The sequence below is a fragment of the Lathyrus oleraceus genome, chromosome 1 (assembly GCF_024323335.1).
Source record: "Lathyrus oleraceus cultivar Zhongwan6 chromosome 1, CAAS_Psat_ZW6_1.0, whole genome shotgun sequence".
Taxonomy (NCBI): domain Eukaryota; kingdom Viridiplantae; phylum Streptophyta; class Magnoliopsida; order Fabales; family Fabaceae; genus Lathyrus; species Lathyrus oleraceus.
Window position 1 is genome coordinate 116309638 of NC_066579.1, and position 13963 is coordinate 116323600.

At 36.8% G+C, this 13963-nt stretch overlaps 1 protein-coding gene across 1 annotated transcript; it reads right to left on the reverse strand.

Annotated features, from left to right (window-relative positions):
* Positions 1–12025: 12025 nt before the first annotated feature.
* LOC127094787 (uncharacterized) lies at positions 12026–13459 on the reverse strand. The gene has a single exon (XM_051033568.1). It carries the CDS (start codon positions 13457–13459, stop codon positions 12026–12028), a length of 1434 nt encoding a protein of 477 aa, XP_050889525.1.
* Between the last annotated feature and the right edge of the window lie 504 nt (positions 13460–13963).

Genomic DNA, 13963 nt, shown 5'->3' on the forward strand with positions numbered 1-13963 from the left:
ATCATAGATAGTCTTTATCTGCACCTATTTAGTCTTTATACCTTTAGAATTTAGTGGACTTCAACGGTAATAACTTATTCATTTGATCTTTGATTTATCTCCTCCCATTTTCCAAGAGTTAGAAAGACCCTTCAAATTTTACAGTTTTCACCCTCATATTTATTGTTCCTGATGTGTGAGATGAGGATTTTACTAAATAGTTATAATGAGACTGAGACTTGTGAGTTGTGACTTCATTTTCATCTTGGAGCCAATATCTTTTTTGAAGCGTGATCTTTCTGTTGGCTAGGGTTATTTTAGATTATTCCATTTATGGATCTTAGAATTTTGCTTGGCGCAACTTGTCTCACTAGGGTTGCCCTTAAGGATTCAAGGTAAAATGCATAATTAATGTGTATATTTCCCTCTACGCTTAGAGTGATAATTATTACGAAAGAAAATGTAGTTGTAATGATCTGTTTATGTTCAGATGTCCTCTCGTAACTGATCTTCTACTTTGAAGTTTCTCTAAAAATAGAATTTTCTTTGTTCATTTAGGTTTTTATGTTCCTGTAACTTTGTACTAAAGTTCAAATTTCTTGGAGTTTCCTTCACTCATATTTTTTTGTTGGGTGGATTGCATGTGGCACCAGTGAGGATATTATGGGTGAGTCTCTTTGTTTCTTTTTATTATTGCGTTTAGCATTATGGATAGTTTTCTCAGTGTCTATTTCTTGACTTTCTCTTATAATTTTGGTAGTCTTTGATTAAAAGGTTTGATTTTTTTGTATGGAGGGGGTAGGTTATTGGTTGGGACCGTGATAGTGAATTCGGGTAGTGACCTCACCTCTTTCTTCTGGTGGTGGTGATGGTTTCCTTTCTAACATCCCCCTTCTAAGAAGATATATATGGTGACTTTATATGGTATCCTCGTGGCGGGCTCATAGTTCCTACGAGAATGACATTTATGGAAAATTATGTTATTCAACTTTATTTGGGTTGTTGGTCCATCTACTATGACCCTTGCGAATTTCGACACTTAGATGCCAAGACGATTTTTGGTGAACCAAAATAATGGGTTGTAATCCTCCCCAATATGGATGATTAAATTTTTTAGTGTTATCTTCTATGTCAGTTTCCTATGTATGATGTTACCTTTCGAGATTATGGCTTCATGTTACCTTTCACCGCCTTTTAACACCATTTATTATCGAGTTTATGTTAGAACAAATTGGTTTATACCATATCTCTTAGGTTTTGATTATAAAAAAAGTATTTAAAGAACAATTGGGTATACTAATATTTGTTCAAGTGTGCAGGACCATAAACTGAAATTTCAGAAATAATCTAAGTATTGGTTATGTTAGTGAACATCTAAAGAGAAGCTTAAAGATCAGAATTTGAAGACCACACTCTGAAGAATTCTACTTCTGAATATCAGACTCTGAAGAGGTCAGCTTCTAAAGACCAGACTCTAAAGAGGTCATTGTCTGAAGACCAGGCCCTGAAGAAGTCAGCCTCTAAAGACCAGACTTTGAAGAAGTCTACTTCTGAAGGTTAGAACCTGAAGCCAGTCAAAGCGCAAAGATCAAGGTGACTTTGATAGGTCATTGTTAGACTTTGTGGCTAGTTTGTCTTCTTCTGATCACTTGAAGACTTAAGTAAAATCTGATAAGACAACTAAGATGCAAAAGACAATTCCATTTGAAGTAAAGGGATTTCAAATGAGCTTTCAACGACATTAACCATATCAAGAAATATCTCAATGATATAAGATCAAGCTTCTCAAAGACTCTCTTGTGCAAACTCTCCAATGACTCTTTTCCTTCTCTATTTAAGGAGTTTAAGAATTGAAGATCCATAATGAACTATTGACATTCAAAGAGCAGTTGATCTGTCAAAAACATAAGCACAAGTTTGACTTAGGATTTCTTATCCTTGTATATCTTAGAAATACTTAAGTCTTAAAGAGTCTTCTTGTATTATATTTTGTCTACACCTCTGATAGTATATCAAGTGTATTACCCTAAATAACCGTTTATCTGTTAGGAAGATTGTTAGAAGTCTCTTACTTAGTGTTTGAGAATTCGAAGTCTCTTGCTTGTGTGCTTGAGCATAGAAGTCTCTTGATTGTGCGCTTGAGAATTAGAAGTATCTTGCTTGTGTGCTTAAGCACAGAAGTCTCTTACTTAGTGTTTGAGCATTGGAAGTCTCTTGCTTGTGTACTTGAAAAAATTGTAATCTTGTGATAGTGAAAATCTCTTGTAAGTACAAGGGGACTGGACTACTCTTAATTTCTAAGAGGAACCATGATAAATTTGTGTGTCTCTTTCTTTCCTTCACTATATATTATATGCTTATTACGCACCGCTGATTCAGACTATAGACTTTGTGTTTACAATCTGACTAAGAGTTTGAAAAACATTCTAACACAATTCAACCCCCTTCTTGTGTTTTTCTCACCTTCAGTGAGTATCAAAGCGCGGTTTGTGGTAGACACTTAACAGTGGTACATAAAAGATCCTGCGAAAAACATATTAAATCATGTCTGAAATATCTGGGATTGGTAGTGGTACTCCTACCCCCATTCTACTAAAAATCGTGATTATAGTAATTCTAAAAAGAATAACTATATTGATAGACATCCAACTTTCAGTGGAGACTCTACATAATTTTAATGGTGGAAGATAAATATGTACACTCATATCATAGGTTTTGATGATGAGCTGTGGGATATTCTTGAAGATGGCATTGATATTTCAGTTAATGGAGTAAGAACGGTAACTGACATAAAAAGTCTCACACCTTCTCAGAAGAAGACTTATAGAAAACATCATAGAGTTAGGGAATTTTGGTATATGCTCTACCTCACTCTGAGTACATCAAGATTATTGACAAATCTACTGCTAAAACCATTTTTTTAATCCTTATGTGCTATGTATGTGGGAAATCAACAGGTTAAGGAAACAAAAGGTCAACCTTCTAGTTCAACAGTATGAGTTGTTCAGAATGAAAGAAGATGAAGACATTGAAACCATGTTCTCAAGGTTTCAAGTTCCTGTATCTGGACTTCAGGTTCTGAAGAAGAGCTATACTAATTCTGATCATGTCAAGAAGATTCTTAGGAGTCTTCCTGTCAGATACAAACCTAAGGTGTTTGCTATCTAGGAAGCCAAATAATTAAACACATGAAGTCTTGAAAGCCTTATAGGAAACCTCCAGAGCCATTAGACGGAGTTCAACGGAGATGAATCTACCAAGAAGTCAAAGTTTCTTGCTTTGAAATCTATTGCTAAATCTGTTAAGGCTCCTCAAGTCTGGGAGTCTGAAGAAACTTCTCATGTAGAAGGTTCTGAAGAAGATTCAAATGATGAGGAAACCAGAACCTGAGACTCTAAAGTCAAAGGTTCTGAAGAAACCGGAACCTAAGACTCTAAAGTCAAAGGTTTTGAAGAAACTATAACCTAAGACATCAGGATATAAGGTTCTGAAAGGTTCATAACCCAATGCCAATATACATTCAAGACATCAAACTTTTAAATCAAAAGTCTTGAATAATTTTAAAACTTAATATATGAGAGCTAAGGTACAAAGTAAGAAGAAGCCTATCAGAACTAACCCCCAAGGACCCATAAGATTATGGGTACCTGAAGCTAGCGGAAATATACCCGAACGTATCGCATGCTCGAACATACAACAAAGTCGCTATCGAACTTTATTTATTCTAGAAGGAAAGGGAAAACATTGATAAAACCCGGGGGAAAAAGATATGATGGGTAAGGAGGTTGATTATGCAAGGGGGGGTTATTAGCACCCCATACATCCATGGTACTCCATGGGAACCATTTTGATTGTTCTCGCTCGAATGAGTGTGATATCTAAAGATTACTCACAAAAGAATGAGAGGAAAATGATTAGAAATAGATAAAGTGTTCGGTGAGGATTGTGGCTATCATGCCTACGTATCCTTATAGTGCAATAAGAAATTCACAGCTCCGTAGTTCATAGAACTAATGGTGGGAGATGAAAAGAATGTGATAAAGGTACGGTCTGAACCAAAGAATTATATGATTTGAACTCCAACAAGGGGTGAAATATGAACCCAAGAGTAAAACTGGCGTTGACCGATAGGTGGACTAGTCGGGCTGCCACTATATGGCATAGCCGAAAACAAGGAGAATTAAGTGTTTGTGTACGAGCCAAACAACTCTTGGTTCACAAGGCGACACAAGATGAAGCACAAAGAGGTAGTGTATTTGGCTCAAAGATAACATGTATATCACATGGAGTGAATGAAGGTAGAATATGAATGCATCGTGGAGATGAATGGAATGAATGACCAAAGTCAAAGAATTGAATATTTGGTAACAAGTGACTGAAGAGGTATAGTTTGAAACCAAAGGTAAAGATATATTGGAATCCATAGGAGAAATGAGATTTGTACCATATAGTGAAACAACGTCTTAGCCAAAAAAGAAGGAATAAAATGTCTGGGTATGAGCCAAACAACTCTTGGTGCAAATGCAGACTGCCACTATATCATCCTAAAAGGATATATATGGAATTCCCAAGGAAGTGTATCTGATTCAAAGAAATAATATGTCATTGGGGTGAGAGGTTCAATGATCGAAGGTAGACAATGGGTCGTGAAAGATATGAGTGATGTCCTAAGGCAGAAGAAGGAATAATTAGAAGTATGCTCGCCAAGGATTCACATCCTCGTGCCTATGTATTATCACTCTGCAATGAGAAAATCAGAGCAATCGTAATTTGTGGAACCACGAAAATAAAGGAAAGATTGAAAGTGATGAAAAGTGTAACTTGTACCAACAGAATGGTATCAAGAGGTATTTATTTAAGCAACAGGGCGTTACAAGACAAACACCACTTCAAGGAATGATTGTAGTATTATATGGTACAAGGGAATAATGTATCACTGATTAGGGAACAAAGAGTTCAAGATTAAAGAAGAACTGTATCTTGGATCCATGAAGGATATAGACTCTGAATCAAAGAGTAAACCGGCATCTTAGCCAAAAAAGAATGAATTAAATGTTTGGGGGAGATCCAAACAACTCTTGATCCATGAGGTGGACTGATGTTATATCATCCTAAAAGGATATACAAGGAGTCCAAGGAGAAGTATATTTGATCTCAAAAAGATGGTATTCATTGATGAATGACGAATGCTTGATTAATAAATAGGGTAGCTCGCGAAGAATCTGAATTCTTCTGTCGACGTATTCTCATTGTGCAATGAGAAAGTCAGAGCTTTCATAGTTCAGTCCACTAGGGTTGAAAGCAAGGTGATTGAGGCAAAAGATGATTGAATGAATATGGAAGAGACTTGATAGTTATTTGGTAAGAACCATACTAAAGTTTATGAGTAAAGGTGGATACAGTGAGCAACTGGGTCAAGTGTCCCGTACCCAAAGATATCCAGAATGAGGGTAGGAATTCTCCATTCTCATCCCTTTTTTACTACTTAAGGCTCGTGCCATGTAGTTCTCATTCTAACTTCCAAGTTGTTGGAGAAGAATCTTTGTTGCTTCTTGTAATGATGAAGACCTTATAAATCATTTGATTCGAATTACACTAAAGTCTATGAATAGAGGTAAATATGACGAGCAACTGGTTCAAGTGTTCCGTACCCAAAGATATTCAGAATGAGTTAATGGAATCCTTCACTCTCATTCATTCTTTATTGCTTAAGGCTTGTGTCGTACAACTTGAATCATGATTGATAAGTTGTTGGTGTAGTCCTTTGTTTGTTGTACTGCTGCTTTGTGAAGGGAGATACTTTCTAATCATATGATTTGAATTGTGCTAAAGTCTATGAATAGAGGTGAGTATGATGAGCAGTTGGGTCAAGCGTCTCATACCCAAAGATACTCAGAATGAGTTAATGGAATTCTCCACTCTCAATCATTCTCTATTGATTAAGGCCCGTGTCACACGATTATAACTTTGATCAACAACCTTTTGAAGAACCACCTTTGATGTGTCTTGTATAATTCGCTGCTTGATATGACTAAGGATGCCTTGATTGAGAGTCTGACTTGAGGCTTCGAGCTCCACAGATTACAAAAAAAGTCTTATTAAGTGACCAAGAGTCTTTTGGTCACTCAAATTAGACTATGGGATTATACAAGATCAAAAGATTTAATTGATCAAAATTGTTTTTGATCAACTTGAATTGATGGTTTGGATTAATTTGAGATCTATGGTTAATCCTAATCAAATGGTTAAAATTAAATTCAAAGGCTACACCTAGGGGAACATGCAATTGTTAATCAAAACTTGGTTCAAAGTTGATTAAAATCCTAAGTCAAGATTAATCCTAGGGGATCATGCATTTATGGTCAAAAATAACAAAATAAATCCTAAAGGGGTAAAATGATCATTTTACATGGTATGTTCAATTTGAGAATTAAAACTAGGATTAAACCTAATTAAAAATTAATCATCATAATTACTTCTAATTAAAACAATTAGTTCTAATTTAACTATTTTAATCCTAATTATAATTAAATCTAACATGTTAATATTTCTAATTAATTTCTAATTAGAAACTAACCTAAATTTAATTATTTCTAAATTCTAATCAAGTTAAATCCTAATTAAAATATCCTAATTAACCTAATTAACAAAAATTAAAAGGCTAAAAAAACAATTAACAAAGTAACAAAACAAAGTTAAAAACAAAATTAAAGGCAATTAAAAGAAATGGGCCAAAGGGGTAGCCCTGAAAATAGAGGTGAAGAAATGATCTGGTGCATGTGCCTTCAAGGTTCAAGGCCCACTGATATGTGACTTCGGTCTTGGGGTGTCTGGGCATAACAGGGATGATGGTGAGGAAATCCAGCTTAGGCCCAACCTACTGAGCCCATGATCAACCAAGGCCACGAATTTCAGCACGTGGAAAATGACATGGACTCGGCAAGAACATGTGGTCACTGGGAAATGGCTCAAATTGAAATTAAAATTGAGTTTAAATGAAAAATCATGCGCGCCATATATGATTAAGCTCAGGTCACCACTTTAAGCACCCTCCACCGTGGGTCACCGCGCCGGAAATCGCTTTTAGCGGTGGTGGCCACCAGAAATGAAAATAAAACCTACCATTAGCATTGTCTTATATTCTAGATCATGAATCCATTACTAATTCCTCAAGATTTCACATCTAACCTCTTAACCGAATCAAACCTATCACAACCCTAAAATTTCAATCACAAATTACACAATCATGAACAAGATTCAAAGCTCCACATGTTAAGGCTTTACATCGGCTTGATGTAAGGTACCACATGGTAACTTAATTGCAGTGACATGATGAAAAGGAACCTACCTCTGAAGCTTAGACTTGCTCTGACGAGTTTTAATCGGAGAAGATGAAGTAGGCGATAAAAAATCACTTGATTAGGTACGATCTTGGATCCTTCTCGATGTATGTTTCTTCTTTTGCTTTCACTTCTTCTTCCAAACTTTTTGTGATATGATTGAATTGAGATTGATTAGGTTCTAAGCTCTCTCTTATTGAATCTTCAATGTGAAACTTCAATGGAGTTTGGAATTGAGCTTTGAGTGTGAGAGGGAGAGGACTCATAGAGAATTTGAGAGCTTGAAGGTGATGATCCAAAAATGCTGAAATGATGATGATGATGATGGTGTTTAAATAGAGATCATGTTCGGATTAGGTGTAGGTTTAGAACTCAGGCTTGGAGTTTGTTATGATTAACTCACTGAGTTAACTGACAACTCAATTAGTTAGTGAATTTCGAACTCAATTCTTTAGGGGATTGAGTGTAATGAGTTTAATTCCGAGTTTGCTTCTGACTGGCACTACAGGTTACAATTTTGGGTGATGACATGTTGTTTAGTTGTTGCAAGGTGAACAAGTAAGCTCAAATATGACTTGCAAATGTAGGTTAATTCTTCTATTCTATTTTGATTCTGGTTGATCCCAAGATAAAGGTGGTTAGCTAGTTATGTGGGTGGTTCAATTAGTTCTAGGGAGTGTTGTGGATCATTTCATGATGGCAGTATTTCATTAGATGCCTTTATAGCTTGTAGCAAGACTGAATTGTTTGAATGTTGGTGTATGCCCAATTGGCATGTGTTACTTATTTTGTACTGACTTGCAGGTTTTTTCCTGGTTTGGTCTGGGGTTCTGATTGCAAGTTGTTTTGTGCATTCATCCTGCAAGTGCATTCATGCCTTGGTGTATATAATAATGCAGTCTTAGTGTCCAGGTTGTGTGCAGGTATGGGCAATGTGGTTTGGATGATTAATTGCAAGGTTTGTTGCAAGCTTGTTGTATTGTTTTACTAGCTTGTGAGCTCATGGTTTTTCCCCTAGGTGAATTGACTGAATGCATTGCTATTGTGGTTGCTTGAATTGACTTGATCATGCTGGATTTTTCTCATTGCATGTCTGAGTTTGTAGCAAGGTATTGCGTTTGTTAGTTTTGTTACTGAAGTTCAGTATGCATTGTTGAATCCTGGTTGTGTGCAGCAGGTCAATATGCATTGTTGACTCTGTCTTGACATGCTTGTGAAGGGTTGTATTCTCATTCATAACATATTTTGCAACATGTCTGCAACACATGATTTAGACTTAGGAATGCAGTGCAACTAGGAACCCCTTCATGTGTATATTTGTGCATCATAGCATGGTTCTGCAACAGTTGGTTTTAGGTAGCAAATTTGTGGCTTGTCTTATGGTAATGATCCTGCCCTGATTTTGACTTTGGCTTGTTATTATAATGGTTTTGATTGGTTCTGATATGTTGCAAGATTTATTCCTAGTTTGCAGACTGATTCAATGATCCTTATGGTTGCATTTCTTTCATCAATCATGTTCAATATTGGTGGTGATAAATAGGTTGAACAATGCACTCAATTGGATAAATTTTGCCTGGACTTTGTTTTTATTTGTGGGTTCTGACCTGGATCAGCTTGAAGCAATACATTGAGCAATGTTGATGTGGAACTGGTCATCATTCATTCTGCAGCAGGTGAATGGCTTACATTTCTGACTTGGTGTGTTCATTGCTGCATTGCAAGTTCATGGTTTTAGAATTCTAACTTGCTTTCTTCAAAAGCATGGCCATGTCATCTGGCTTGTTCATGAAGCAACAATGAATCATGGGATTGAAATGGAAGATTAGAATGAAGCAAGTAGGATTAGGTTTAGGGAAGATGTGAGTTGGCTTTGGTCAAAGTTGACCAAAAAGTCAAATGTTGACCAAAGTCAACACTTGGTCAAAGTTGCCCAAATTTCTAATTTTTCATGTAATGATCAGTGTAATGGATTGTAGTGACTCTTTGAATGAAATTGATTTGTTTTGGAATTGGATCTTATACATGTATGATCTTGAATGAACTTGAACATATCATGAACCATTGTTTGAACAAGTATGAAAAGGATTGAAAATGGCTTGAACATGACTTATGATGAAAGGTATTGAAGTGAATGAACCATTAACATGAATCGATGGACATGACTTGGATGAATCATATTAGGCTTTAGAAAACTTGAATGGACAACGATAAACATGAATCAAAGATCCATGGACCAAACACCAAGCATTAAGAATGCCATGAAATGGACTTGGATGATCTTTACCAAATGAAACCAAGAAAATAATGGACTAGGCACTTGAAATGTCCGAATGAAATATCACGGGATAGAATCAAAGAATGGAAGTTATAGGACCAAAGGCTTGAGCTAGGACCAATGGACTTAGGCACAAATGAATGGAACCAAACCAAATAATCAACGTGATTGAACCAAAAACAAGAGGTTATTGGGGGACAATGATCAAGCAAGGGTACCAAACACACAATGGGTGAAGAAATGGATGGAACTAGGGTTTGGGGCTATCCAGATGAAAAGTCAAGCCTCATGACCAAATCCTCCTTGATTGGGGTTACATGAAACATGCCCTTCAACCAAGGTCTTTGAATCAATCATGATGCTTCACAGACAAATATTCAATGGATAAACTCCCCAGTTAGGGTTTTGATAACCAAGACAAGATCCAGAGAAACTCCAAAAGTCCTCATAACCATATCATCAAGAATTAGGGTTTGAAGGCCCTAGGGAGTGCCTTGATTAAGGTCTGGTTGAACCTACAACTCCAAGATCATACATTTAGGATTTTACATCCCATATGTTTTGATTAATACTCAATGACATGCCTTGAAGGTCTAATCCAAACACAAACCCTAGATTTGCAAGCCAAGAGCTTTGAATCTCTAATGATCCACTAATGGATGAATGATGCATATGAATGAAGCATGAATGTATACATATAATTCCCAAGTCAAAGGTTGAATGAAAAGATGAAAAGGGGAGGGCAAATTTGGGGTACAATAACTGCCCTTATTTAATCTTCTTGAACCTGAATGGTCAAATTGCGATAGCCTTTCGGATATTCTAGGTAGAAGAGGATTAAATACTAACGTATCCAAAAATTTGCCCGTTGAGAATGGTCATACTGCTGAGGTACATATATCTTTTTGATATTCTTTGGGGAAATTGTGGACGGAGAGTATGATATGTATGTTGCATGATGTATGCTTTATTTTCATGATGTATGAGTGTTTATATAGTCAGATGGATGTCATTCACGGGGTATAGTTCTTTGGTATGGAGGGAACTTCGACTTGTCATCAATTATACCAAAGGAACTGATGTTGTGAAGTCAAAGGGTTAACACTACTGCTGAGGATCCACTTGACCTTGTTGAGGAATATAAGGATATATGATCTAACCGGGGAATCATCAAGACGACTGCATGCGTTTAAGCAAAACTTTCAAACTACCGGTCATTTTTTAAGCTTTTCGGGAGTTTACAGCAATGCCTAAAGTTTTCTTTTAATGTAGCTTTTATTATTCCCCAAGATTTTGAAACATTATGTGATTAAAATAAATCAGTTATTTCACAAACAAAATGCAGGAGCAGCAAAAACCATTGATAAAAGGAACTGAATTTTATTGATCATGAACAAAACTGTACATATGGTGTGTACAAATATGCAAACATCCTTAAAGAGGACATCACAAAAATTGAAGAATCAAAGAAATGGCAATGGGAAATATTTTTGTATTTTTCCATTGATTACAACATTGGATGTTATCCACTGTAGGGTCTGAATCCCAAGATCTTGCTTTGATTGACGATGATTGAATTGATCTTTGACCGCCTGAGATCTAGCTTGTAGTGTAGTAGGCTCCAGGATCATAGTCAATGCCTTTATCCCTAACTTTTTCGTGGACATTTTCTATTCTTTTCGTCCACCGACATGCTCCTTTTTGCCTAAGTTGCCCTTTCGATTTTTTGACTTAGCGAGCTTTATATTTTTATTTGTTCTCTAACTTTTGCATGGACAATTCATTTTTTGGTCCATCGGGATAACCATTTTTTTCTAGATTAATTTTGTGAGAATTAATCTAGCGGGCTTTTATCATCATTTCTTTTTAGGCACATTATTTTTTGACTATGTTTGCGTTCACCGGAGATGGCAAATATTCCCCATCCATTATGGTGAGGATTAGAGCTCCACCTGAGAAAGCCTTCTTAATGACAAAATGTCCTTCATAGTTGGGAGTCCATTTGCCCCGAGGATCTGAGTGAATAACAGAATACCTTTTGAGCACAAGTTCTCATGTGTGATACTCACGAGGGATAACTTTCTTATCAAAAGCTCGTTTGAGGCGTCTTTGGTTCAACTGAGCATGGCGAACAGTTGTCAAACACTTTTCTTCAATCAGATTCAGCTGGTCATACAGAGATTGAACCCATTCAGCTTCATCAAGTCAGCTTCCATGATGACCTTGAGTGAAGGAATCTCGACTTGAATTGGTAGAACAACTTCCATCCCATATGCTAATGAGTACGGAGTTGGCCCAGTGGATATGCGAACTAAGGTCCTATAACCGTGCTGAGCAAAAGGTAGCATTTCATGCCAATCCTTATACGTATTTACCATTTTCAGGATGATTCTCTTGATGTTCTTATTAGCTGCTTCTATGGCTCCATTCATCTTGGGCTGGTATGTGAAGAGTTGTGGTGCTCGATCTTAAATTTTTTGCACAACTCCTTCATTATATTGTTGTTGAGATTATTGGCATTGTCAGTGATGATATTGCTAGGAATTCCATAGCGGTAGGTTATCTCTTTCTTAATAAACTGAGTAACCACCTGTCGAGTGACATTTCCATATGAAGCAGCTTCGACCCATTTCGTGAAGTAATCGATAGCGACTAGGATGAATCGATGACCATTGGAAGTTTTAGGTTCTATCATCCCAATCATATCAATACCCCACATAGAGAAGGTCCATGGAGACGTGAGAACATTCAACGGAGTTGGTGGCACAAATATCTTGTCACCATATATTTGACATTTGTGGCATCTTCTAACAAAGTTGTAACAGTCAACCTCAATTATCGTCCAGTAATACCCCGTCCAAAGGATCTTCTTGGCCATAGCGGGACCTTTCACATGTGCACCCTCGCAACCTTCATGTATAGATTTTATGATTGTGCTAGCTTCATGTCTATCCACGCATCTGAGCAGCACGAAATCATATTTTCTCTTGTATAACACATCACCATTTAAGAAGAACTTGGAAGAGAGTCTCCTCAAGGCCTTCTTATCAGTAATGGATAAACCCTTGGGATATTCTTGTTTCTCCAGAAATGTCTTTATGTCGTAGAACCAGGGTTTATCATCAGGATCTGCCTCAATTTTTAGACAATGTGCTGGTTCATCTAAGTGGTTGATATGGATAGTAGATGCTTCATTCTTCCATTTGACTTTAAACATAGATGCCAACGTAGCTAGAGTATCTGCTAACTGATTCTCTTCCCTAGGAATATGATGAAAAGAGACTTCATCAAAGTAGGGTATGAGTTTTCTGATATGCTCCTTATAAGGTATCAACTTGTTATCCTGAGTTTCCCAATCACCTTTTACCTGACTTATTACCAAAGCTGAATCTTCGTATACTTCAAGAATCTTGATCCTTAAGTCGATGGTCGCGTCCATACCATAGATACATGCCTCGTATTCTGTCATATTGTTGGTGCAGTCAAAGCATAATCTAATGGTGAATGGAAGATGGAAACCAGTTGAAGAAGTAATAACTGCACTTATCCCATGACCATGAGCATTGGAAGCACCATCAAACACGAGCATCCATCGCGATCCTGGTTCCGGGACTTCCTCGAGGTTTACCTCGTGACCTGGAATAGTAAAATCTCTGATAAACATGATGTCTTCATCTAGAAAGCCAAACCTCAACGGTTGATAACCTTCCACAAGTAAATGAGCGAGGTAGTCATACAAAACACTCCCCTTTATTGCTTTCTGAGTCACATACTGGATATCATATTTGGTTAACAACATTTTCCACCAAGCAATTCTACCAGTAACAGCAGGCTTTTCAAATATATACTTTATCTGATCCATTTTTTATATCAATAAAGTAGTATGGCACACCATGTATTGTATCAAGCGTCGAGCAACCCAAGCACAATAAGTATTCTCTAAAAGTGAGTATCTGGTCTCACATTCAGTGAATTTCTTGTTGAGGTAGTATATCGCATGTTCTTTCTTTCCCGTGTCATCATGCTGACCCAAAACACAACCCATTGATTCATCGAGTATTGTGAGGTACATAATAAGAGGCCTACCCGGAACCGACGATATGAGGATTGGTGGTTCTTACAAGTACTTTTTTATTTTGTCGAATGCCATTTGAAAATCATCATTCCATACAATCGATTGATTCTTCCTTAATAATTTGAATATCAGTTCACAGGTAGCCGTTAAATGTGATATGAATCTGGGAATATAATTTAGTCAACCAAGGAAACCTCAAACTTCTTTTTCTGTTTGGGTAGGTGGCATATCTTGGATGGATATAACTTTGTCGGGATCAACCTCAATACCTTTCTGACTGACTATGAAACC